The 26518-nt window shown below is 35.0% G+C and overlaps 3 protein-coding genes across 3 annotated transcripts; 2 read left to right on the forward strand and 1 right to left on the reverse strand.

Moving 5' to 3' along the window:
• The first annotated feature begins 7745 nt into the window (after window positions 1-7745).
• Window positions 7746-8480, forward strand: LOC110738313 (protein MAIN-LIKE 1-like). Its single transcript, XM_021918677.1, has one exon. It carries the CDS (start codon window positions 7746-7748, stop codon window positions 8478-8480), a length of 735 nt encoding a protein of 244 aa, XP_021774369.1.
• A 7188-nt stretch (window positions 8481-15668) lies between these two features.
• LOC110738369 (E3 ubiquitin-protein ligase SINAT5-like) lies at window positions 15669-20395 on the forward strand. The gene is made up of 5 exons (XM_021918748.1): window positions 15669-16136; window positions 16959-17035; window positions 17445-17674; window positions 18786-19172; window positions 19820-20395. The coding sequence occupies exons 3-5, from the start codon at window positions 17465-17467 to the stop codon at window positions 20138-20140; spliced, it is 918 nt and encodes a 305-aa protein (XP_021774440.1). The 5' UTR covers window positions 15669-16136; window positions 16959-17035; window positions 17445-17464; the 3' UTR covers window positions 20141-20395.
• A 1908-nt stretch (window positions 20396-22303) lies between these two features.
• On the reverse strand, window positions 22304-26449 carry LOC110738368 (uridine 5'-monophosphate synthase-like). Its single transcript, XM_021918747.1, has 7 exons — window positions 25838-26449; window positions 25020-25359; window positions 24134-24217; window positions 23625-23707; window positions 23443-23530; window positions 23099-23353; window positions 22304-22758 (listed from the first exon to the last, which is right to left on the reverse strand). Exons 1-7 carry the CDS (start codon window positions 26305-26307, stop codon window positions 22630-22632), a joined length of 1449 nt encoding a protein of 482 aa, XP_021774439.1. The 5' UTR covers window positions 26308-26449; the 3' UTR covers window positions 22304-22629.
• Window positions 26450-26518: the final 69 nt, after the last annotated feature.

Raw genomic sequence — 26518 nt, forward strand, 5'->3', positions numbered from 1 at the left:
AATTTTCTTGTTACTACGTACTTTTTTTTGGGTTGTGTTGTGAATAAAATTGAGAGGGGAAGTGTATGAATTTATAGGATTAATGATCTAGTCGGTTATTCGGTTAAGGCTTAACTTTCTAAGAAGTTTAAGTTTTACTAGGATTAAAATTTCCTAAATTAACGTGTTGTACTAATCCTTAGATTATCTACTTAGGATTAAGGTTTTACTCATTAACTTGCATCACAAGAAAAACTATTGCTAATTTACTAATGTATATAATTCGTAGGATATTAGGATTAATTTTAGTTTACTAAATTAACGCGTTGCACTTTTCTCAAATTTTGCTTAAAAATAGGTCATCCAATGGATAATGAATGAAGTATTTAATAGAAAAAATAGTTCTAATAATTCTATTTTACCCAGCTTTCTTTAATATTCTCAAATTAAAATTATTTTTTAATAATCCAAACCAACTTGAAAATAGAATAGCTCAATTGATTTAGACTAATGGACAATTTGTATTGATTAATAATATATCTAGCGTTTCGTGAAAAAAAAAATAATAAAAAATAATAATAATAATAAAAATAAAAATTAGATCAATTCTCTGGTCTATAAAACAACATTTATTTTGATTTCTCTATCAAGTTCGGTCCAGGTAAATCCAGACTAGAGACCTAAATTTATAAAGTTAATATGAAGTACTCGTAAATAAACTAAGCCCAACTCCATATATTCTAGCTCACTTGTTGAGAGGTAGGACCCTATAAATTGTGACGAATATGTATGTTTGGACCATTTCCACCAAAGTATCTTGATTTTGGTGGAAATTGATCTTTATTATATATATATATATATATATATATATATATATATATAGAGAGAGAGAGAGAGAGAGAGAGAGAGAGAGAGAGAGAGAGAGAGAGAGAGAGAGAGAGAGAGAGAGAGAGAGAGAGAGAGAGAGAGAGAGAGACGTGAGAACCATTCTAAGGGTGTGAACCCATATTACACCATCCGTTTTGATATTATAGATGGCTGAGATTGATTTTCGGATAGCTGAGTTGGTAAAGGTGGGGTCTTTATTTTCTCTTGGAACACACAATAAGTCATTATTGCCTACATTGAATATGCTTTATTTTTTTATTATTATATTCTCTTGAAACACGGTCTTCTGTATTGGAAAACCAAGAGACACAGCAAGAAGGTACAAATTTAATTTTAATAGCCTACATTCAGCCATTGAAGAGAGAGAAAATGGAAAATCTGGTTTCATTTTAATTTAGCTATTGAAGAGAGAGGAAAATAAAGAAAATTTTTAAATGAAGACAGATTTCAAATGAATATTTCTCTCTCATAAAGAAAGATTTTGATGCGATTTTTTTAAATCTGATTATTTTCTTGTGTAGAATAAGCTTACAAAATTTCAGAATTTTTGGAGTTTGTTTGATATTTTTTGGGTAAAATTTTCGAAGCAATGTAAAAAAGGAGCAAATCTGGAAAGGCATATTTCAAATGAAGATTTCTCTCTCATAAAAAAAGCTTATGAAGCTTTTTTTTTATATGATTTTTTTTTTTTTGTAGAATAAGAATACAAAATTTCAGAATTTTTGGAGTTCGTTTGATATTTTTTTGGGTAGAATTTTCAAAGCAGTGCAAATAAGGAACACATGTGGAATTGCAGATTTCAAATGAAGATTTCTCTCTCATAAAAAAAATCTTTTAAAGTGATTCTTTTTTTGAATCTGCTTATTTTTTTGTGCAGAATAAGCATACAAAATTTCAGAATTTTTGAAATTAGTTTGATATTTTTTTGGTAGAATTTTCGAAGTAATGCAAAATAAGAGCAAATCTGTATGTGGTACAGTAGTTCAAATTTCTAGAACGACATAATTAAAATTCGAGAACTATGGGCATTAATGTAATTGGAACACTAATTCTTATATATGGAACAATATATAATATTTATGGGACAATAGTTCATATTTCTGGAACAATATAAATACTATTCGACAATAATGGGCATATCATCCAATTGGAACACTAGTTCATGTCTATGGAACAATAGACCATATGTGTGATACAATAGTTCAAATTTCTGGAACAACATAATTAAAATTTGAGAAATATGGGCCTATCATGTAATTGGAACACTAGTTCATATATATGCAGGTAAGGGAGATGATGATTGGGGTTTATGCGAGTGAGGGTGAGGGAGGTGGAGATTGGGGTTTATGCAGGAGAGGGAGATGTTTTTTTTTAAGGATTTCGGGATTGACGAGGATGTATTTAGGCTAAGGCTAAAAATATGGGAACAAGAGAGAGAATGGATGATTAAGAATATTAGGCGTGATGATGATGATTGTTGGTGATTGAAAAAAAGGGTGAAACGACCTCTATTTGTAGGAAAAAGAAAAGAGTCGAAGCGATCAAAATTTGGAACGGAATAAAACAGGTTCCATCACAAGGCGATAGACTCATTGCGGCGCGATGAGGTCCATCGCTGCGCGATGGTCTTGCCATTCAGCGATGGATCCCAGGATTGACTAAGTCGTACAGAATATGATTCCTAATAGAATTGGGTTAACGAAATACACCCGTACGTCTTTTAATTCGATCGGGTTTAGGATTATCAAAAAAGAGATGTTTTATTTGGCTTTGAATTATTTAATCTTTATCTGTCAGGGAAAGGAGAAATTAGGATTGAAAATAACCTTCTAGATGATTCTAGAAACTCGTAATAAATCCTAATTTGGTTTAGAATTGGGATTAAGGTATTTGAACCCTCCACATGATCATTGGGTCGTAGGTAAGGTGGACCTAGGTCCGGTTTGGGCTCGATTTAGTATTTTGACCATAACTTATTCGTTATATGTCGGATTTGGGCTTATAATATATCGTTGGAAAGCTCTTTTCAAACCCCATCCAACTAAACAATATTTGGACCAAGATTATGGACAAAAATAAATTGTTTTGAACGTTTTTATGGGTTGGACACGAAATGAATGATTTTCTACACACAAAATGAATGATTTTGGGTTTAAAGGCACGAAATGAATGATTTTGGATTAAGACATTTTAAGTAAGGTTAGAAATATGGTTAAGGCTTAAGGAAACTTCACGAGAATCTTCAACTCTTTACCGAACTCGTTAATCAAAGACGTGAAAAGCACTCATCACTGGGTTTGGTTTTTGGGGAGACACAATCAGGTGTCTACAGAAGCCACCACTTTGACTGAGTTTGGAGAAACGTAAGTTTCGAAAACAAAAGTCAAAATAAGATCGAAAGGGACAGAGAATAATTCAGAACGTTCTGCTATCCTAAACCATCCTTTTTAACGCCAAAATATCAAATTTTTCCGACAAAGTAATCAAATTTCCTAATTTAATTTGTTATTGTGTTTTTTAAATTTTTTTTTCCCATTTAAAAATTAAAATTAATATGACATCTCCTTTTATTTTGCTTATAAATCCCAATATCAAATTTATTTCCATCCCTTTAAAAAAAATCGTTAATAAGGGGTAGAAAAATTAAGTGAACACAATAATCTTTCTTCAGATTGTTAATTCCGAAATAAGGGGTTGGAAAATTAGGTAAGAAACCACGAAAAACGAACTAAATTAAGCATTTGCGAGTAGTTTGTCGGAAATTTTTGTATATTATTGGTTAATTGTCGCCTAAGATGATTTTTTTTTACCAAATTGTCGTTTGAGGTTAGCTTTTTTTTTCCAAATTGTTGCTAGGGGTCTTTTTTACTTACCAATCTGGTCAATTGGCCTTCTACTTAGCTTATTTTTTTGAAGTACGTTGTATAGTATATATTTTTTTCGAATTAAATTAATTCATTAATAAAAAGTCATACAACATCTACATTATATAGTTTTACTGGGAATAACATGCATCATTAATGTAATACAATGGATACTATGTTTAAATATTTTCAACACAACTAATCAAAAATAATACATTTTTTTTTTCTCAATTGTAGTTTTAATAATTTTTGCCTTATTATTTCATTTTTCTTATATCCATTGCATTTGTTTATTCCACATAAAAATTATCTAATTTTTATATTATATCACAAATTAATTATGGGAAAAATAAAAAGACTATTAGTACTGTGCATCACGGACACTAATATAGTTACACTAATTATTTTCACCTTTGAAGGAAAAGGCTATAAAATTAACAGAATAAACTAGTAATTCAATATAATTATTTGCTAACCTTTTCTTATTTTCTCTTGAAAAAATGATTGTTAAGCATGGTTAGGCTAAGTATGTGGGGTCAATCCACTCATTCTTGGGGAAATTTATTAATTTTCTATCAATACTATCTTGACTTTCAACCATTTTAAGAAATCAAGTGGGTTCATTTGCACCCCCTAACCATACAATGGCTCCGCCCCTGCTTGGGATTTGTGACTCTCGAAACGAAACAATGTACATAAGTACAGTATATAAGTATAATTGATTAATGGAAAAGAAAAAAAAAAAAAGTCAAACCAATGTCTTTGAATGAAAGGTAATTTTATTGGAAAAAAATAGGGACGGAAGGAGTATTCACTAATAAGAGCATCAACACTCGTAGTATAATTTTATATCACAGTGTAAAAACTCATCAAACTCCTGCAAATTTTTACTATATTGGTGGTGTACAATTATACCATTTGAGGAAAAGATTGGCGCATAGCACCTATATGCTTAGAAAGTGTATAGGAGGACACTGATTTTCTAGTGGTGCAATTCAAAGTACAAAACGTATGTACCACTTTGATTAAATATACCAGCGTGATTTCAGTGGTACATTTTCGGAGTATTAAATGTACCACTAGCGCAGTTAAATGGAATATTCAAGTTTTCTAATGCCTGGTAAATTACGCTTCTGCCCTCCTATACACTTCGTTTGTCAATAGGTGCTATGCCCTGATATGAACTCACCATTTGATGGTAAACATTTTGCTTTGGTCCATGTGGAACATGAACCAACCAGGTCACATGCCATATGGCCTAGTTATCATATTTTTTTTATTATTTTTTTTAGTTGCATTTTAAAATAAAATGATAAAGTTAAAAATAATGAAAAAATTACCATTGCTCATAATTCTTCAAGACCTACACATAGACACCCATATTAATATAGTTTATATATTTTTCGAATTCGCTTTTTACTATCTAAATTGCTATTTTATTTAATTAACTGTACAAATATTAATTAGTTATTTCCAATAATAAATTAAAATATAATCATAATTAAATTAAATGTATAATTAATATAAATAGGAGAGAGAAAATTTGGTGGTAAACTTTTTTTATATCATGGGTGGGAAGATTTTTGGAGAAAGTAGTATATTGTGTTATTATAGATGATGTGGTAGGAGTGAGAAAGTGGTAGTAAGAGAGAAAATGATATAAATTTTTATACCATGAGTGATGATGGTCTAAATAACAAAAATATATCAATCAATTAATCGCACGAGTCTTACAATTGTTGCCTTTCCTAGTCTGCTAGTTCCTCTTTTTGATGCTAAGGCCATAATCAATCAAAATATTTATGAGAAAATCTTTCGCCATAATTTTTTTTTTTGGTGTTTAGGGAGCCACAAGAGCGAGGTGAGAATCAATCCCAGATCTACTGAGACCGGGAGGGAAGCTTTAACCACTTGAGCTATCCCTCACTCTCATTTTTCAACGGGTGTTGTTAAACGTCGCTCCCAAATTACAAGCCAGCGCTCGCATTTTTTTCATGAAATTCCGTTTTTGCCCCCGTATATAAATACTCACGACGCTCACTCACGACAGTTAGAACACATTTTTACGCTCATACTTCTCTCTCTAAAACTTTCTCTCTCTAATAACTGAAATTCTCCTCAAAAATTAAAAAAAAACAGATTTTTTTTTAAATCTGAAAATTCAAAAAAAAATCTGAAAATTCAAAAAAAAAAAAAAAATAAAATAAAAAAGGAAATCAACAACCACCACCACTTATCCAAAACACCCTACTCCAATGGCGGATCGGAGGCAAACAAGGGTCACTTACAGTGGTCGTGGAGGCGGCGTGGGCGGCGGCGAATAGGTGTGGGTTATACCTGTTTTGATTTTCGAAATTTCGTTTTAAAAAAAACATCCGGAAAATTTGGGACATCCGCCTGAAATTTCCGGATGTTCCTTGGGACATCCGGAAATTTTAGGCAGATGTCCCTAAAATCCGGTTTTTTTTTGTTTTTTGTTTTTTGTGTTTTTTTGTGTTTTTTTGTTTGTGTTTTTGTTTGTGTTTGTGTTTGTGTTTTTCTTTTTCTTTTTTTTATTTTTTTGTGGTTTTCGTGCGGTTTTTTTTTATTTCATGATTACTGTTATGTAATTTTGTTTTTTTTTTGTTGTGATTAATATTTTATAAATAATCAATTAAAAATATTTCGAATATATTGGTTTTTTTTTTTAATGATTAATGTTATGTTTTTTTGTCGTGGTTAACAATTTTTTGTTTTTGTGATTATTCCGAAAAAAAAATATTCCGATTTTTGTTTTTTTTTCTCATGATAAATGGTTTTTTTTTTCATGCTTAATATTTTTTTGTTTCGAGATTAATATTCATTAAATAACCAATTAAAATTATGCCGATTTGTTTTTTTTCTGATGATTAATGTTTTTTTTTCGTGCTTAACATATATTTATTTTTTCGTGATTAATATTGTTTAAATAACCGATTAAAATTATTCCGAATGATGTTTTTTTTTGTTCATGATTAATGTTATGTTATTTTTTTCCGTGTTGAACATATTTTTTTTCGTGATCATTATTCTGTAAATAACCGATTAAAATTATTATTATTAGTAATGTTATTAGTTTTAGGATTTTTAATATTAGCAGCAATATTACTATTATTATAATTATTGTTGTTATTATTATTATCGTTGTTGGGAATATTTTTATTATTGTTGTTATTAGTATTATTACCATCATTATTTTTGTTGTTATTAATAATGTTGTTATTGTAATATTGTTTATTGTTTTGAATTTGAATATTAGTTGTTCAGCTTTAATATCATAGTTATATTTGTAATTAGTACTGATATTTGATTTTGTACTTATTTAATGTAGATTGAGGGTCCGGGTCCTCGTCATGCAGTATTAAGACGTTTGAATGCGTCTATTAGGAGGGAGTCAGGTCATTCGGTAAATACGGGGGCACCGTATCATCATGAGCAGCAATATGGGTCTGCTGGTAATTGGTCGGGGGAGCATCAGTCGCAAGGGAGCCCCCCCATGTACTCGTCGGGCCAAGTGTCGACTTCTGACGATGATGATGATAAGCGGGCAAGTCAGGCTGATCGAGATGAAGAGTACGACCCTCGGGATTATCATACGGTGCATAGGGGTCAGCAAGGGAGATTTGTGAGTAGCAGTCAAGCGAGTCAGCCTTCCACCAGCTCAGCAGAGACATGGGTTGTACAGCAGCCGATGTCAGGTGGTCCCGAGGATGGTACTGTGATCCCCAGTTTCGTTGGTCACGTGGCTGCTTATATCTAGGGCGGGCAGGAGCGTAATGTTTTGCGCTTTTTAAGCACGACACAGTTGTGTTTTGCATTGGTTACCTGGCAAGGTCGTCTTGCACAGAGCATCTGGAGTTGATTGACGGTAGTGGTCTGTCTCACTTACCGGGGATCATGCTTAGGCGTTTTGACTAGCCGTTGATTTCTGTGTTTGTTGAGAGATGGAAGCCAGATACGAACACCTTTCATATGCCATTTGGGGAGATCACGATCATGTTGCATGATGTGTACCACATTCTTGGGCTTCGTGTTGATGGTTCCATGGTTTCCACTACTCCTAGCATGGACGTCATACAGGACACATGCCAGGTAACCCTGGACATGACTGCGGAAGAGCTGAACGAGAAGTGCGGTACGAAGACCATTTGGCAAGGTAGTGGGGTGCTGACCGATAGGATTATGGACTCGACCTTGGAGGCGCAGAGGCCCTTCAGTGTCCATTACCGTGCGTACATGTGGTTAGTGCTGGGTGGATGTCTGTTTTTGGACAAGAGTGGTAACCGTACTCATCCGTCCTTCCTCAACGAGCTTGTTGTTGATGATCTTCCGATAAATGAGTACTCTTGGGGTTCAGCTGCTCTAGCATACCCGTATCGCCAGTTGGGTACGACATCAAGAAAAGATGCCGATTCAATCGCTGGTTGTCTCACGCTTCTACAAGCGTGGATCTACGAGTACTTCCCGTGCTTCTGGCCTCAGCAGGGTACCTTGACGAGGGAGCTTAGTATTCCTCGTGCGTCTGCTTGGGATGTGGTATCGGGATGCCCGAACAAGAGCATGGAGCGCCTCCTCGCTTTTCGTGCTAGATTGGATCAACTAACTGAAAATGAGGTTAATTGGCTACCTTACGGAGTTGATCCCGCTCGACACGTGCCAGCCACTCTATTTATTGGATGCATCCAGTACCGGAGCATCATTGAGCCATACATGCCTAATCGAGTGGTCTGACAGCTTGGATACGTACAGGACATTCCGTAGACCATTATCAGGCCTGAGAAGGCCAAGAGACCGACAAACTTGAAGATGTATCAGGTTGACTTTCCGACCGAGATGACATCTGTGATGTGGACTCGGTTTGTCCCTGGCTCGTCTTTCAGTATTGTTTTAGGTGCCCTCACCAGACTCGGTGGTGGAGGTCCTACGGTCGCTCCCGGTTACATGCAGTGGCTGTACCGATTTTCTCATCCACGTCTTTCTCCTGGTGGGTCATCAGATGGGAGTAGCAGACTTCCTGAGAGGACTAACACGGACTATGTAAGTAGTTGTCTTTTATCATACTATAAATACGTTGTTTTGTAATTTCTGCAACTAATATGTTGTTCTGTTACTTCACTTACTTGCAGTGGATGGGTCGGTCCTTGGAAATTCACCGAAGATCACTGGATGAGTATCCCACCCAGTCGCATGAAACAAGGGAAATGACTGAGCAGTTGATAGCTGATTGGAAGGCGATGATAGGGTTGTGAAGTGCTTGTCTTTTAGTTTTATATTAGCTGATAGTGATTGTTTTACAGTACTTGTACGCACTTCGTTAATTTACTTTATGTTCGGCATGTACTTGAAGAATTGGACAACTGTTCCCTTTTTAATTTTTGGTTCATACTTTGTTTAATTACGTTTCATGATCTACATACTATATATCTACAACTGTTCACAATAAATGAATGTACATAAATGAGTTTGCTATCTAATTAACACATCCCACATGTTCCGTCTAACTACATAACGCTGATCCCAACCGTCAACACTTGGCTCGTGGTGCTCGGTCCACCAACCTGCAATCGGGGGAAGTGGTGAATCTGGTGCAAGATCAATACGGAAAAATTGTGAGCCCCTAACTGTAGCAATCACAAACTCTCGGGCAGGTGCCGTGACCGTCCTTCGTGCCCGCAACGGCAAGATCATGAGGCATGGGTAGTAGCAGGTTGGTACTTGGCCTACGCCAAGAATAATAACCATTGCATTGAACCAAGAAGCAATAGGAAATAAATCTTGAATTGCAACCATCCAATGACGGGAATCAACCGCCCCACCGTCCCATCGAATACGCTCCACATTCATCCCAAGCCTTCCAAGCCCGTAAATCCTTTCGTACAGGACTGGATAACCGAGGACCTCGTTAGCTATTGTTTCTCGAGCGTCATACCATTGCCCTTGGTCATCGAAGAAGAAGTCGGCCACACAACGAAAGCCGCAGTTACCATCGCCAATGACATCCTTCCATCCTGTGACGTAAGGCAATATCGGTCTTGGAAGCAAGTGTCGATACCGGCTTTGGCTGATGTCACATGGATCTTCTGCACGAAATTAGAGTTCAGCTATTAGTACAGTAAATGATGAAATACGTAAAAATCAAAATAGCCAATCTTACCTGTTTGCTGCGGACCACGTTGAGTGTTTCGACGGTTGACATGTTCGAAATAACAAGGATCACGTCTTGCGTCATTGTTCCTTCGTCGACCCCGAACGTTGTGGTTTATAGCAGGATCTCCAAGGTTTGAATGATCCGGATGCAGCCCCTCCTCAATGATGCTAGATACATTTCGAAGAACAGCAGGATCACTGCCGATTACCTCGTCCACCAGAGAACGAAAATGTGTGGCGTCCTCGGACGAGTCATTACCGAACACCGGTACATCATCACCATCACCGATTACCAAGGTCTACCAGAACGGGTGAATTTGCCTGGTATACAAGCCTGTCTCGGCAGCTAAAGAATCATGTATCTGGCAAGCACACGGCAAACCGTGGGTCACACGCATTGCACATCCACATCGCTCATACACCTGATAACTCATCTCCATCATCCGTTTTATCTCGTCGTCGAGAACCTTCAAACAATGCTGAGACACCTTGCCGTGAATATGAGACAGTGACAATTGTCGGTACTTCTGACCAATCTTCGACCTAGACGCCTCCAAACCATTACGAATGGCGATGATCTGATTACCAATATGGCAATGAACTCGGGCCCATACGATATCCAAAGAACCTGCACATTACGAAAAAACCGTCGGGAGTGATAATCATAATAATAACAATAATAACAACAACAACAACAATAATCATAATAATAATAATAATAATAACAATAATAATAATAATATTCATAATAATCATAACAAAAATAATAATAATATTCATAATAATCATAACAAAAAAAATAATAATTATAATATTAATATTAATCAATAACTACAGCAAAGTCCAAACAACAAACCTGTCGAAGATTCAAACCACATCTTCACGGCCGAATGTTGGCTCTCTACTCTACAAGTGCTAGTATTGCCAAATTGCAGAACTTGGTTTGTCCAAAATGTCACAAACTTGGTTTTATGACAAAGCCACGTTCTCTCTACATATTGTATCACTGCTAGATAACTTGCCCACTGATCTTTCATTGTTTGTACAGCAGCATTATAATCCTCCTCGGTTGCAGCATCCATGATACGTTTCCATTTCCCGTTTTTGAAACTCGCACCGATCTTCTTGTTTTTGAACATATCAGTGACTCGAGCCTCCACATATTTGTTAATGTGCCATCGACAAAGTAAGTGCGGGGTCCCTGGAAACACTTCTCTTAATTCCGCACATAGCCCAAGCTCACGGTCTGTCAAAAAAACCGACGGTTCCCTATCATACCCAATTAAGTCTCTCAGTCTCTGCAGAACCCATCGATAGCTTATCGTGCACTCGTTGCGCATGAACACGTAACCGACGAGGAAATTCTGATTTGTCAATGTCACCCCTACTATCTCAAAGAACGACATCCCGTATCGATTGGTCTTGTAAGTGGAATCCACACTGATCACATATGGGTACGTCCGTAGTATGTCTACCGTGACTGGGTGCACCATAAAGGCATGTTGTAAAACGCCTACATCATCAGACATGACCCAATACAGATACTGACTATGTCTCGCCAAATGTAGAAATTGCTGAACTACTCCTCTTCCATCAGACATCTCCGTTCTCAAGTCATTCCGGCAGTTGTAGATGTGTCTGATGTTTGGATGATCATCAGGAAATTGCTCGGCAATAGTCGCCATGATGTTACGCGGTGCAACCTTAGACTTCGTCATGTCACGCACAACCTTCTTCGCATCTGGGCTCAACCCACTAATTTTACGATGCCCCTCCTGATACACAATCTTTGGATGGTTATGGGTCCCAGTTGCATCATTTTAACTAACATCAACTAATATTAACTAACATCAACTAACACTAACATTAACTAATATGACAATATTACCTAACATAAACTAACACTAACATTGACTAGTATTAACTCATTAACATAAACTAATACTTACAAAAATAACTAATAACAATAATAACAATATTAATAACAATTACATAAACTAGTACTAACAAAAAAAACGAATAATAACAACAACACAACTCATAATCATAATCATAATCATAATAATAATCATCATCATCATCATAATAATAATAATAATAATAATAATAATAATAATAATAATAATAATAATAATAATAATAATAATAATAATAATAATCATAATAATAATAATAATAATCATAATAATCAAAACAAAAAAATAATAATCATAATAATAAAAATAATAATATTAATCAATAACATAAAAAAAAATTATAAAAAAAAACTTTTTTTGGAAAAGGTACTTCATCCGCCTGAAATTTCCGGATCTTCCATGGAGGATCCGGAAATTTTAGGCGGATCCTCCGTGGATCTTCCGGAAATTTTGGGCGGAAGTACCTTTTCCAAAAAAAAAAAAAAATTCCGACTTACATAATCTTCCGAAGATGCCTCCGACTACGATCGTCGTCGTCGTCGTTCATCGCCAAAAACCGGTCGCTAAACCTTGATAATTTTTTTTTTATAAAAATTTAATACTTTTGGAGGTGGGCTCGGGATTTTTTAAAGGCAATTTGCTCGGCTCAAAGACCTCAGGAATAATATTAAACTGCTCGGTATACTATGTGACGAAGTGGTGGAGCCTTATATAGGTCAAATTAACACAAGGGTAAAACGGTAATTTCACATTTAAATGGGAGCGTCGAATAGCAGTTCACTTTTTCGCCATAATGAAAATCCATTATAAATCATCAAAATGTCCTATTAAAATTTAACGCAAACATCGAGAGCAAACTCCTTTTTTTAAAAAAAAAAATGTGTAAATGAGGCATAAGGGCAACACAAATTACAAGTAGGAAAGGAAATTCGAACCTATAACACATCATACACAAATATTCGATGTTCCACGTTTGGTTTGATGTAAAACATTTTCAATGAAAAATTAGTTTTCGTGGAAAATATATTTTCAAGGAAAACCACACTTGTAAGATAATTTTGTTTTGTTTGGTTCTTACAAGAATAGTCAAAGAGAGATTAAAAATAGGAGTGGAAATGTGGGAATAGATGAGAGGAAAGTAAAAAGGAGATTAGGAAAAGACAAAAAAATGTGACTTCCCTTATTTTGTTAAAGAAAATGTTTTCCACCGTTATAAATGCAATTTTCCACCATTTGGAAAAGTATTTTCCACCCCTTCACAAACCAAACAATGGAAAATAATTGAAAAATCATTTTTCATGATAACATTTTATATCAAACCAAACGGGAATGTGAAATGCTTTCATGGAAAATGATATTTCTATTTATTCTCAATTTCCTTTGTTTGATTTGTAAAGGGGAGGAAAACAATTTTTCCAATGGTAGAAAACATTTTCCTTTCTAAACAAGAGAAGGCATTTTCCTTCTTCCTCCTTACCTCTTTTTTACTTTCCTATCATCCATGCTCACATTTCCAATCTTCAAAAAGACTTGCGTGGACCTGGTCCACAATAATATTATTGTAGACCCGAGGTCTATACACACGCAACTAACATTATATTGAACATAGTGACCATTATTTTTAACATAGTAACCTTATTTTTAACCTAGTAACCTTTATTAAAACTACTACAACGTTTAATAATATTGTGAACTTGAAATATGACGCTATTACCTTAATTTTAACATAGTGGCCTTTATTATTCATATTGATCAGTATATAAAATATTTCATTACAAAAATAACCACTTAGGCATATATATTACCAAAATAAATTTTTATTTCAATATAGTGACCTTTGTTTTAATTATAGTGACCCCTTTTTTTTATTAATAAAACAACCATACTTTCTCTAATGTTAGCGGTCCACAATAAATTAGTGTGAACCAAGTCCATTTAAGAATTTGTATCCAATCTTATATGTCATTTCTCTATAACTTTTCTTGTAAGGAACCAATCAATAGAAAATTAATTTGCAATCGTAGTTTTTCTTTAACATTATTTTCCATAAAAACTAAGTTTTTTTTCATTAAAAATGTTTTATATCAAATCAAACGAGCCTAAATCAAGACGTCATCTATATTCTTAGCCGTAACTCGTCATAAATTCAAATTTTACATCATGATGAGGGTAGGTGTTAGATGAACAAACAATTTGGATGATCCTTCCTCAGGGCAGCCTTAAGGGTGAACAAAAAAATAGTTCACAATGAGTGAACAAGTGAATGGGTGGCTTAATGGTGATCTCTATAATTGTTCATAGTGAATGGTTGTGGGATTGATTGCTGCTGCAAGCATTTGGACGAATTTATGGATTGTGGGCCCCACCCATTTTTATTTTTTTTTCAGGAAAAAAAATAGAAAGCAGCGGTTGGGAGCGCGCCACTTGGCCCAGCCGCTGCTTGACACGTGTCAGTGTTTTAAATAAATCCGTTGTAATTTTGCAACGGATATATTTTACAAAACACAAATAAAAAAAAAAAATTACCAAAGGCTCTATTTTTTCCCCCTCTATAAATAGACACCCATATTGCTATACTTTCTTCAACTTTGAAAATCCATTTCTTTCTACTATATTTTTCTCTTCAAAAATCCCCTCTATAATTACCAATATTATTATTATTATTATTATTATTATTATTATTATTATTATTATTATTATTATTATTATTATTATTATTATCATCATCGTTATTATTATCATTTTTATTATTATTATCGTTATTATTATTATTTCCTTTATTATTATTATCGTTATTATTATTATTTTTATTATTATTGTCGTTATTATTATTATTATTAAATTTTTATTTTTTCCAAATATAAATTATAATTATGGATGCTAATACCAACCCCAAAACAAATAGAAAGAAGAAAAAAAATTTGGGTCAAAATATGATCCTTCAAGCTCGTTTTGCCATTATTAAAAAGCCGTCTTTGGTGTGGGATACCGACATACTCCACAATATCATGCTCGCCTGCATCATAATACATAATATGATCGTTGAAGATGAACGAGAGACGTATCAAAATAACGTTAATACCAATGAGTTTATGAATGCTGGAGGCAACGCTAATGAGGACACTACCGAGTACCGTACTGATCGTATTGTGGATATCGGCTTATACTTGTCTCGTAGAACAGAGATTGAGGATCAACAGACTCATTTGCAGCTAAAAAACGACTTGGTCGAACATATATGGAATAAATTTGGTAACAACGAAAACTTAGGCAACTAGGTTTACAACAAATGGTTATCCCTAAGGACATCTTACAAAACGATGTGTAGTTGTTTTTTTTTTTTAAATAAAATGTACTAGATTATAGTTGTAGAACTGTAATCACGATTTGTACCTCTTTTTTTTTTTGTTAATTAAAATTAGTTGCGTTGTTGTTTAAAAAATATTAATCACAAGAATTAGTTTTTTAAAAAGCTGATAAAAAAATGCGATAATTTCTTAATTAGTAATCACGATTAAAATATTAAATACGTCAATTAATTACATTGACATCGGGTTAATAAATTATAATTATGAAACAAAAAAGATTATATTTACAAAAATAAAATAAGGTGGGGTAGGGAGTATTGATGATGAACCATTGTTTAGTGTTCATTGTTAAGAATGAATATTGTAAATGGTTTGTTGGGTTGATGTAGAGAAAAATGGTGATAGTGACCCATAAACCATTTATTTGGGTTCACCAATAAAGATGCTCTCAGTCCCTCACTATATACTCGCATTTGAACCAAAGGAAAGGACCCCACAATTCTTGACTACTCCAGTTCTTTTTGTATTTACTCAATAAAAAGTCTGTCAACCCCAAAAACCCATCAACTTGACACATTACACAAAACATACGCTCTCTCTTCTCTTTTTCCAAATTTTTCTTACTCTCTTTATTTTCAAATATCTTTCCAATAACTTGCCCTCCTAACTAAATTGCAGGCCTTGCTAAATTTCTTTTTTTATTGTTGGTAATAATAATAATAATAATAATATTGTAATAAATATTTATATTTATTACTCTTACTCTTTATTCATTTATTAGTCGTCTCCCATTTTATTCCCATTTTCAGACGGCCAAACAAAAAACAAATTTAATAATTAATTCTTCTGAAACTACAAATTCCCCACTTTTTATAATTCAATTCAATTTTTGTTCGTGTTTGAGTTGAGGGCCTCCAATTTCTACCGTCCTCCATCTTTCTAGGGTTTTATTCTTCTTTGTTATTTCATGGGGTTTTGAATTTCAAATTTTGAATTCCTGTTTTCCTCATTTCAAGGTAATTTTGTTTCTTTATTTTTTTATTTGTTTGTTTATTTTTTTTATTTAATTCTTTTTGTTTGATTGTTTGTTTGTGGGTTTTATTGTGATGATGATTTGGGGTTTGATGATCAAATTTCTGATTTTTAATTGTTGGGTTTTTCTGAGTAGTAATATAACTGATCAATTGTTGGGTTTGAGTTTTTGTTTGTGATAATTTCTTTTTAAATGTGATATGCAATTTTATTAGAGGTTTTTGTTTCTCAAATTAATCTGTGGTCCTTAATTTATTCATTATTTTAAAAGTTAGATTGTTTTATGTTTTTCATTTTATGGCGTAGATTTTTTGTAAAGTTTTTTTATTCTTTTCTGTATTTATGAATTTTCGAACTTTATATCTTTTGAAAATATAATATTTACGTACTATAAAATAATTGAGAATTAACCTTATATTTTATTTGTAATTGTGAACAAATAGTTTGTTTGAATATCTGTTTATTGTAGATAAAAAAAAAAAGAAAAAAAATAATTATTGCGATTAATACGATTTCTATTTCCGTGGTTTTTACTTCCTAGCATAGTCTAATTATAGCTGGATGATTGTCTGATTTACTTGTATAACTAGGCATTTTGAAGTATGCGCTTTTATGTGCATAAGAATCTATATATGCTTGTCTTTATTTAGGATTTTATAGTTGTGATGTATATTTTGAAAAAGCTTGATATTTAGGTCCTTCATTTTGACTGATGTTTGCACTTGATGAAACAAAACAAAAAAAAAAATCATGGGTTTTACTGTTACCTTAATTGTTGAACATTTTTTTGCTTTGTCTATTTGTAGACAAGGGATCAAAATCAGTCAACACATTTGAAGAGAGAAAAGCTGGTAGCGGTTTTGAACGGAGTGGAAATTTGTTGGTATGTAATCCTCATCCTTGTTTGCACTAACATATTAAATTGCTTTTTTATGATTTCGGATAGAACTAAACTAGATGAAGGCCTTGAATGCTATGTATAGGTTATGTCAATGTGTTTGTACCTTGGTTTTAGATGTCAATAATAGGGTGTTTTCCTCCATCAAAAAAATCTCTTCACTTGATTTAAGAACTTTTTAGCCTTGTACTTAACTTATTAGAGCTTATCATATTTGTGAATTGAGTTTCGGTACACTTATCTTTGTGAAATATAAGCCCCAAACTTAGCTTATTAGAACTTATATTTCCTGATACTACATATTTTACTGAAAAGGAGTTGATGATTTGCAAAGAGTATTTACACATTGTTTTACTGAAAAGGAATTGATGATAACATTCTGTTTTGATTTCAGATAGCTATTTGGCCAACAATATGGCTACTGGAAGTCCATATCTTGATGATGTGAGGGGGAAGCCTGAAGTTATCGACCCTCCCTCGACTGAAGATATGATTGATGTTGTAGAAAATGTGATGGATACTGCACAAAGTACTATTAAACCAAATCCAATTGTGTCTAGCAGTGTTTATGAGCTGCTGGAGTGCCCAGTGTGCCTAACTGCCATGTACCCTCCAATCCACCAGGTGAGGCTGCCTCTAGTGCTTCTTATGTGATGCTAAAGTACCAGAATATCCTGAGTTGGTTGAAAATTTTAAACTCTTGCACTTGGATTTTCCATGTAGTGCTCTCCCTGCTGCCTCTGTCTTAATTAAATATGGTTCAGAAAGTTTGGGTCGGAGGCGAGGGAATAGGCGATGAAATCGTTGACTGAGATATATATGTCATGATTGATATGCTCGTGTTGAAAGCTAATCTGGGATTTTAAAAGATATATGTTGAGTATTAGTCTATTGCTGTATTAAGGATTTGTAAACAAGTTTTTCACTCATCTTCTTAAAGAATTTTGAAAACAAAGGTAGTCCCTTCTTGCTTTTATGCTGTCGAATTTCATAATTTGCTGTAGTGGCTATCAAAAGCCTACACAGAAAATGAACAGCTTAGAAATTAAATAGTCTTAAGCAGATATTTGAAACTACTTTAGATTAATCTGATTTTGGTTGGGTAAAGAATAACTTTCTTAGAAAATGACTAAAGCTAAAATAATTAGATTTCACTCATGTTAAGGGCAACTTTTCTATTTTCTGGTGCACTCACTTCCATTACAAGAATGAGATGAATCTTTCACTCTTTTCCATTACAACTTGCTCCAATTGCGTCATTGAGTTCTCGGAAATTAATTAAAAGGCAGCCCATTTCGTTGGGTTTGCACTAAAGAGTATTCATGTACTTATGCTAGTAGTTCAATCAGAAGCCTAGAATGTCGTTTAACGAAAAACGAAAGTGTTGAATGCGAACTATGGTGATTTGGTTTATAAAGATTCTAGATCACTGTGCTCCATCTCTGCCTGGCCCCTTGCTCAGTTTTTTTTTTTTTTCCTTTTTTTCAAATGTAAGCTCTCCTTGATTTCTACTTTCTCCTTCTAACTCTCTCTTGGTTCATAGTCCCTTACTCTCTACTCCAGTTTTTTTTTTTGGAATGAATAGTGGTCTCTTACTAGCTATAATGAGAGGGAGGGAGGGGGGGGGGGGGGCGGGGGGAAGGGGCTGGTGGTTGTTAAATTCTGAGCACGACTCTTTCATGGTTTATATGTTTGTGCAATTTTCTGATTATTGTATCCTTTGTCATTGACGCAGTGCTCAAATGGCCACACAATATGTGCTAATTGCAAGCCCAGGGTACACAACCGGTGCCCAACTTGCAGACATGAACTTGGTAATATTAGATGCCTTGCCCTGGAGAAGGTGGCTGCATCCCTTGAACTTCCATGTAAATATCAAAGTTACGGATGTGTGGGCATATATCCTTACTATAGCAAGCTGAAGCATGAGCCCCAATGTTCCTTTAGACCCTATAGCTGTCCTTATGCTGGATCAGAATGCACTGTCATTGGTGATATCCCTTACCTGGTGGCCCACCTTAAGGAGGATCATAAAGTTGACATGCACAGTGGCAGTACATTCAACCACCGCTACGTGAAGTCAAATCCCCATGAGGTCGAAAATGCTACTTGGATGCTTACGGTAAGCATTTTCCAGATTGCGTACATCCATTTAAAATTTAAAATACTGAATAAAATAATTTGCTCACTCTGTTTTTTCAAACATATCTTAACTTAAATTGTCTGAACTGTCTATCTGAACTTAATTTGTTGGAAATAAGTCAAAATTTGTTGAGGACAACACACCCTAAGCTATGTGGATGTGATCAATAGCATATTGTATTCATCCACTGGTTTTTTAATATGCAACTTTTAATTGAATCACAACTAGAATATACCTATGTTTTTGCAAAAGTTAGTATCTTACAATCACAGGGTTTTCCTTTTGGGTTAATATATCAATGCTTCCGTGAGTTAACAACCACCATAAAGTGAGAAGTTGAGATTAGAAGTTTAATATTTTTAAGTCATAAAACAATTGACGACATATGACTTGAGTAAGAGAGAATGATTTAGGCCATAAAAGGTAATTGCCCTCAATATGTTGCAGATATTAATACGGAGTAGATTACTTTGCAAGTGAGAGTTGACAATTTGAATACTGAAAGGATTGTTTAGGATGTGATGCATGGTTTGGAGAGCTTAGAATTCATATGACTTTAAATAATAATATTGATAGCTTGATCATGTATTTGTGTTAATATTTTCTATCCTATTTTTGCACTTCAGGTCTTCAGTTGCTTTGGACAGTACTTTTGCCTTCATTTTGAAGCATTCCAGCTTGGTATGGCTCCTGTCTACATAGCCTTCTTACGATTCATGGGGGATGACAATGAGGCAAAGAACTATAACTACAGCCTTGAGGTAGGAGGAAATGGAAGAAAGTTGTGCTGGCAAGGAGTGCCAAGGAGCATCAGGGATAGCCATCGCAAGGTTCGTGACAGCTTTGATGGCCTCATTATCCAGAGAAATATGGCTCTTTTCTTTTCAGGCGGTGATAGGAAGGAATTAAAACTGAGGGTAACTGGTAGGATTTGGAAAGAACAGTGACTTAAGTTTTCTTGAAAGTCTTCCGTTAGAATTAGCTTCTCCTTGTAGTATCACTAGGAAAGTCTTCTGTTCGTGTATTTTCGTGTGTGTAAAATGGCAAACTCTCTTTGCTGGCTTATGCATCAAATACATGACTGAGACAATGTTATGTTGTTCATGTGAAAAGTGTTGAATCCTTATCTTTTTTTTGGCAAAATGTCAAATATGCTTCATTTTTGTGTGTGGATCGACATGAAAAACATATTTGGCAGGTCACAGGATAGTTCCTACTTTAGGGATGGCCTTATTGTTAAGCTAAGGTTTTTAGAAGATGAACATTGATGCGAGAAAGCCAAGATATTTTATTGATTTGCAGTCTATGTCAGTTGAGACTACAACAACAATTAAGCCTTAGTACTAAAATGATTTGGGGACTACTATAGTAGTTTTATTCCTTTGCTCCTAGCAGGTACTCCATACAATATTAGCAATGGTGATGGACCTGATGGTTGAAGAAAGTTGGAGTATAATTTGCACTATGCCCATCCTGCTTACATATAAATTTTATTTAACAGGTTTGCCAATCTTTGTGAAAATGCTAATTTATGATTGTTCTTTGTTTTCACAAATCTTTAAACAACTATGGTACATGGCGGTTGTTAACCACTATTTTTTTCCGGATAACGAGCAGGTTATTCTATAAATGAGTACACTAAATGAGTACAAAAATGGTTGAGGATCTAGGAGATGGAGGGATGGTTAGTTCCTCATCCCCCCATTCCTGTGATAGACGAGTGCGTCTGTTACACAAATACATGAAACAGGCAAGTAGGGTATTTGCCACTGTAAGACGATTGTGTTGCAGGGCATTTGCCACTGTAAAACGAGTGCGTTTGTTATACATGAAACTTTGTTGGTACGTACAACTTTTTAATACGTTGTACCAAAGCAACGGTTGCAATGCCAAAGATTTGAGTTGCACGACTCATTGGTTCCAAGCTTTAACTTCCAAGCAACATGCCAAATTGCCTACTTGCATGTTGCACTAATTATTTATGTTAGGGATCACTGAAATAGCATATTAAACAATGGGCAACAGACGAATTAATGCAGGGGTGCTTTGGCACTTGAATCAGTGATTCATTACATCTAGGATAGCCGGATTGGGCAAGGCAGCTGCAGGGGAAACATTCATTTACTAGTGTTAAAACATAAAATGCCAAATTTCATAAGCAATACAGCTCCTGTATTCCTAAAAATTTCCAACACTCAATAGTTGTGTGACTATAAAGTAAAATTTAAATTTTAATTTGACTTGTCTTAGTCATCTTTGACAACTAGTCTTTTAACCATTATACTTCCTCTGTTATTTTTAAGTTGATAAATGTCTTTTATCACATTTATTTGCGCACAAGTTCAATGATTAATATTTCTAATAAAACAAAAAAAAAAAAAAAAAAAAAAAAAAAAAAAGTATATAAAAAGTCGATAATAAAAATTTACATATAACAATTCTAACAAGACTCCATGTGACAAGTAAATATATCAACTAAAAAATAATGGGGTACTTTATATGGGATAGTTAGTTAAATGTGTACTCCGTATTACTTGTATATATGTGAATGTGATATTTCAAAACATACCTTTCCATGGCACCAATACTAAGCATTTGCATGGCTAAGCAAGCCCATTTATCTCTTTCCTTTCCTCCTTCCTCCACCTCATTTCCCGTCGTCTTTACACTCTTATTATTCTCATTACATTGCTTTTATTTACCACATTGCACAAGCATAAATGAGGAGAGTCACTTTGAAAACATTTATCTTAAAGATTGTGGATGCTCTAAGTGCTTTATTGTCTGGGTCTATAGAAATGCATCCTTGTAATCAAGTCCATAAAAAACTTGACCTTTTCGTGACAACACAACCAAAACTGACATGAATGCAAAGTACAAAGTTACTGCAAGACACAAGTTTGAGATGAGAAAAACACGAAACTAACCTGAACACGAACATTTTACATGATGTTTGATAGATTTTGTGAATTCTATGAGCACGAACAGGACCCATATACTCAAATTGCCCTCTAATTACAACAAGGCATCCAATCTGCATAATCACGGAGTAGTTTCTTACCCTAATTTTTTTTACAGATGGATCAACATAGCTATATTTTACCCATCAATTGAGATAAAACTGCAGTAGCCTGGATTATTAAACTTTTACTTTTTTGCAAACTCAAATATAGAGATATGTTGGGCGCAATTTGTCCAAGGCATTATGTAGCACTCAAGAATAATGGCTCAATACCATCATTCTAAAATACAAAGAGAATACAATAAATCAAGCCAGATCAAAAGCCTAACGGCCCTAGCTAGAATACATTTGAACCCTATAGTTGAATCATCGGTGTAATCTATTCAGGTCTTCCCTTGAACAAAGTTACAGGTTATTGGAAAAGTCAGGCCATCACAATGCAAAACTGAGAAAGTCCAAGCAGACTTGTTTGATTTATGTACATTTCGCCAAATATGCATTCCAACCTTGGACTCGGTATTCACGAGCAGCCTCTCCAGGATTTGCTGCTTTAATGATTCCACGACCAACAATTATCATGTCACTGCCTCTGTCATAGATAACCTGCAATAGTGTAGCCAATTTAATTCAAATATAAAGCAGCTTGGTAAACGGTATGCAACATGCATAGATTTCCATTTAGCAAGAATAGTCCTGCTTTCAGCATCTAAATTTGCATGTACTTTTAAAATCAGTATGACCTGAATTATTTTACCCATATCGAATTCTATAACTAATTTAGTGAATCAATACTACTTAAATGACTTTGAACAGGTACATCAACCTGGGTCCTACAACTATATATCAGAAGTATATATTGGAGTAACAGTTTAGCATTTCTGATGGTATTTGAACTATCTGTATTCTGTTCCCAGAAATATGGAGTAACAAGAAAGAATCATACTGAGTGTGGAGTGTTGTACTGTTGGCCAAGAGCATCACCACCAGAAACCATTTGAACTCCAGGTGTAGCATGAATTAGGGATGGATTCAAAGGTCCACATTTCCAAGATGCCGGATTAACCGAGATGAAACCTATGACAAAATCTGAGTGATCCTCGGCAATCTTTGCAGCTGCCGCTGTGTAATCTCCTGTTGCAAGATTACCAGCAGAGCTCATTTCAGCCAACAGCAAAAGGCCCCTACCACGAGGTAAACCCTGAAATTCAGCAGGGAAATGATTATTGACAAATGTTTATCAATTCAGAAAAGCTGAATGTTTTAAATGAATTAATCTGTAAAGCATACCTTCAATTTAAGACCATCCACAATCCCAGGGCCTGAGATGATGTGAGCATTAATTATGTCAGCCCAATCCAAGATGCGGTAGACACCTCTGAAACAAGCAAAGTGGTAAGCTCAGCAGAGTCGAGCGACAAGATGATAAACACTGTGAGATAGAGAAAAATGAACAAAATATGATCTCTTACCCTTCATACTGCATAGTTACGGTGTTGCCAATGTCAGCAAATTTGCGATCCTCAAAAATAAGGAAGTTGTGCTTGTCTGCAATCTGTCAAGTTCAGTTGCCAATGTGACAATACAGTTGCTTAAGAAACATATAATGACACACAGAATTCAAAATATATCTTTGAAAAAATTTAGCACTAGAAATATGGAAACCAGCATTGGAGAATCTTGGAGATGTAACCAAAGCAAATTAAAAATAAATAAAATAAAATAAAAGCAGGTTGTCTCTTTATCAACAGAAGCACCAAAAGCTTCAATATGTCAGACTACAAGAATCTAGAGGTCTATATGCACAGACATGCTGCCCAAAGAAATGTGGTTCACACCAACAAAGTCACATAAGTAGTTGACAGCAGAGTAAGCCGATTGATTTATCCAAAGTATATGGCAGCAAATCTGTAGAAAGGGGTTTGTTGGGGGTTGGGGGCGGCAAATTAAGATGAAGGATAAAGATATGATCATAACATACCGATCGAAGTTTTGAACCAAAGTCTGGGGTGAAATCAGGCAATATATCAACATGAGTCTTCAACAAACAGATTTCTGGTCCAACCTGCAACAAAGTGTGCAAACAGGTTAAGCCAAATCAAAATGTAATTACAGAAAAATGATTCAGAGCATGGCCTTTGACATTGCATACTAGGAAGAAATCAGCACCATTAAGTCTTGAAAAATAGAAGGAATGCAAGACAAGCATATCGGGAAATGCATGAAGTATAGTTGACATTTGCTAATGATTTAATGATACAACCACCATACACAAGTACTATAAGAAGGACCAGCATCTCCACTGACTTGAGTAAACCTTAGAAAGTTTTGGAGGTAAGCATCATGTATGCATGTCCTAAATAGGATACGGCTTCATGTTAATATACAAAACTAACTCAATGTCACACTTAGGTCCAACCTTCCAAAGAACAATGTTGCCCTTGCCCTATGTTGCTTCAACTCCAAAATTAAATTCAAGAACATATGCATGGACATTTGACACAGTGACACTTCAATTTGAACCAAAATAATGAAACTTTGCATCAAATTTCCGAGTGGTGGCAATATGACAAGTCCAAGTAAAATAGCCTGTTTCCACTAGGATATTTCAGCTAAGTTATTCAAGTTAGATTAGAAAAATCATGACATGTTAAGTTTTTTGCAAGGAGGGAAACCAATATGAAACGGTTCAGCACTTTCATCAGAGTTCTACAACAGAAAATCTTTATAAGTTTGAACTGCTAAGGACCAAGAAGAGAGGATAAATTTATCTGCCACCAAAAAAGATGTTTATCATACCGTCCAATGAGAAGAAACTAGGGTGCTAGCTCTAAAGTTTAATGTATGTAATAACAAGAAATAATCACCTTATCAGCCAGGTCAAGTAACTCAGCAGCTGTACCAACATCAGCGGCCAAGCACAAATTGGTCTCCTTCTTTACCATAATCTCAAACAATTTCCTACCAGTCTCATTCTTAGCTAACTTAGCCCTTTCCTCGTAACCCATCTTCGATCCTCCAACCTTCTCCTTCACCACACTTGGCACGGATACCTTCTTATTCTCCTCCAAGAACTTCAACACCATCTTCTCCGTTTCTTCCTCTACCTTACCCAACCTCCTCAAAACTCCAACCATCTCACTCAGCTTCAACAATGAATGCAATCTTATCCCGTTTTCGGCCAAATTTTCTCTTCCACCCTGTTCCCTGCAAAAGCAAAGTTACCAATATCCATCTACATCAGCCATTAACAAAATGTTCTCAAATTTAATAAAACATAGTATTAATTTCAAATTTTATCATCACTTCACATAAATACTAATCAAATCAATCCAGTAAAAATCAATAAACATTGGAAATCGAATCAGCTTTAAGGTCAATCACTATACATGACCCGGTAATTTCCATTATACATCCGGGTGTTACACATACAAAAGTTGAAGTGATATGTGGACTACGTAACTTCTATTATACGCCCAAGCGTACCATAAGTGAAAATCGATACTAAATCGCTCACCTATGCATTAAAATTGGGAATGTAATTAGCATTAAGGTATATCAATCCCTATTATATACTCGGCTGTACCATACAAGCTGTACAACAAGTTAAAATTTATCTATGCCGACAACGTTAAGTTCTATTATACACCCGAGTGTACCATATATTGAAATAAAAGGCGCTCACCTATCAATCAAAACAACAGCGTCAGTGACAACGAGACCAGAATCTCTCAAAGGAGCAGCAGTCTCAAGAACAGAAGCACCACTAGTCACAAGGTCTTCAATAATGAGGCAAGTTTGCGAAGCCTGAAAAACCCCTTCAATAAGTTTACCAGTACCATAAGCCTTAACCTCTTTCCGGCGCATAAGCATGGGGATATCATTAGAGACGGAGACGACGGTGGCGATGGGAAGCGCAGTGTAAGGAACGCCGCAGATGACATCGAATGTGGCCGGAGGAGAGGAGGCGGCGACGGCGGAGATTAGGGTTTGGGAGATTTGAGAGAGGAGTGAAGGGTATGATACGATTAAGCGAAGGTCAATGTAAACTGGGGAAGTTATGCCGGATTTGAGTTTGAAGTTGCCGAATTTGACGGCTGAAATTTCGTGAAGTTTGAGGATTAGGGACTCCATTGATGAGGAATTTGCCGCCATTGATGGTGGTGGAGTTGAGCAGAGGAAAGGGGAGAAATGGCGGAGTGAGAAATGGAGTGAAAGTGAATGTGAATATGTTCGTTTTAAGTGGGGAAGTGCGGCTGAAAGGAGATGATACGGAAAGTAGACGAGGGCTAGGGAGTGTACTAATCCACTAAAAGTCTAAAAGGCAAAATGGTTTTTAATTGGTTTAAGAGGACCCGTATATAAC

The sequence above is a fragment of the Chenopodium quinoa genome, unplaced genomic scaffold (assembly GCF_001683475.1).
Source record: "Chenopodium quinoa cultivar QQ74 unplaced genomic scaffold, ASM168347v1, whole genome shotgun sequence".
Lineage (NCBI taxonomy): Eukaryota > Viridiplantae > Streptophyta > Magnoliopsida > Caryophyllales > Amaranthaceae > Chenopodium > Chenopodium quinoa.

Coding starts and splice junctions, on each gene's coding strand:
- LOC110738368 (XM_021918747.1), bottom strand. CDS start 26,307: ATGGCGGCAAATTCCTCATCAATGGAGTCCCTAATCCTCAAACTTCAC. Junction 25,360..25,837: donor GCTGTTGTTTTGATTGATAG/GTGAGCGCCTTT, acceptor TTGCTTTTGCAG/GGAACAGGGTGGAAGAGAAA. Junction 23,531..23,624: donor GTAACTATGCAGTATGAAGG/GTAAGAGATCAT, acceptor TGCTTGTTTCAG/AGGTGTCTACCGCATCTTGG.
- LOC110738369 (XM_021918748.1), top strand. CDS start 17,465: ATGGCTACTGGAAGTCCATATCTTGATGATGTGAGGGGGAAGCCTGAA. Junction 17,675..18,785: donor TGTACCCTCCAATCCACCAG/GTGAGGCTGCCT, acceptor TCATTGACGCAG/TGCTCAAATGGCCACACAAT. Junction 19,173..19,819: donor ATGCTACTTGGATGCTTACG/GTAAGCATTTTC, acceptor TTTGCACTTCAG/GTCTTCAGTTGCTTTGGACA.
- LOC110738313 (XM_021918677.1), top strand. CDS start 7,746: ATGTTGCATGATGTGTACCACATTCTTGGGCTTCGTGTTGATGGTTCC.